Source organism: Dipodomys ordii, unplaced genomic scaffold (genome assembly GCF_000151885.1).
Source record: "Dipodomys ordii isolate 6190 unplaced genomic scaffold, Dord_2.0 Scaffold86, whole genome shotgun sequence".
Taxonomy (NCBI): Eukaryota; Metazoa; Chordata; class Mammalia; order Rodentia; family Heteromyidae; genus Dipodomys; species Dipodomys ordii.
The window spans coordinates 3,805,955-3,807,118 of NW_012267302.1; the positions used below are offsets into that span (position 1 = coordinate 3,805,955).

General features: G+C 67.4%; 1 protein-coding gene across 1 annotated transcript in view; it reads right to left on the reverse strand.

The window, feature by feature from the left end:
* Nucleotides 1-448, reverse strand: part of Znf503 (zinc finger protein 503) — a 3,858-nt gene extending 3,410 nt beyond the window's left edge. Inside the window, exon 1 of the mRNA XM_013025603.1 lies at nucleotides 80-448. Coding sequence (XP_012881057.1) covers nucleotides 80-385 — 306 coding nt within the window. The 5' untranslated portion in view covers nucleotides 386-448. The remainder of the gene's footprint in view (nucleotides 1-79) is intronic.
* Nucleotides 449-1,164: the final 716 nt, after the last annotated feature.

Sequence of the window (1,164 nt, forward strand, 5' to 3'; positions counted from 1 at the left end):
CCCCGGATCCCAAGAGAAAGAAACCCCTGAAGGAGGCAGCCAAAGTGGTCCCAGCTTGACCCTGGGAGAGAGTCCTTACCTCAATGGGACTGACGGGCGTGGAAGGCAGGGGTTGCAGGTATTCGGGGTGCAAAATGTGGCCAGTCCGTGCCGTCAGCATCTTCAGCACCTTGATGGGCAGGCGGTTGGCCTGGCGTAGAGGGTCAGAGGGGGGCACGGCGTGCACAAAAGGCTTGGTGCTGCCGGCCGGGGACGAGCCTGGGCCGGGACCGGAGCTATTTCCAGAGATCGCGCTGGTCCAGGCAGGGTCTGCGCCGCCGCCGCCGCCGCCGCCGCCGCTGTGCTTACTGCTTCTTAGGGCAGAAAGCGAGGGCGCTGTGCTCATGACCCACCCGCGCGCATGGGAGCAGCGGGGGGCGGGCTCCGGGAGGCGCGGGGCGGGCTCGGGGCTGCGCGCTCGCCCGGGGAGTTGGAGCCGCAGCGGGAGGAGGAGGAGGAAGAGGAGGAGAAGGAAGAGGAGGAGGAGCTGGCGCGGCGGCCACGGGTGTCCAGCGCGCCTTCTTGGCGCCGGGAGCCAGAAGCGAGTAATCCTGGATGGCCCGCAGTTGGAGCCGTGGCCGGGCCGAAGGAGCCGGATGGACTGCAGGGGTGCCGGGCGGCGGCTCGCGGTGTCCGCCTGGGGCTGCGCCCCTGCGTTGCGCTCCGGCCGCCCCCGAGCCGGCGCTGCGCTCTACGATGTGAGCCTCTGCCTGTCCAGCCGGGGCTCTGGCGAGGAAACTCACTTCAAAAGCAGCTGCACCGAGGGGGAGATTAAAGCCTTTGCCGCCTTCCAATCAAATGGGAGCCCGAGGTGATTGGAGGGTCAAGGGGATGTGACGCGTCCCGCGCCGCCGCCGCCGCCGCCGCCGCCGCCGCCGCCGCCAGGACTCTCAGAGCTGGTTTTAATGGGCCAGATCCCTCTTCGCCGCCGCCCCCCGCAACCCTGACGGGTCCCCTCCCCTCGATTTCGCTCGGTGGACAAGATGGACATTTATTCTACGTTTGCCATCTACCGCCTTCCTCTTTTTTTCCCCCTCTCCTCGTTGTTCCTCTTTCTCCTAGCTTGAAAACTGAAACCTTTGGCGGGTGCGGGGGGGGGGAATGGGGTGGGGAGGGGGTGTGTTC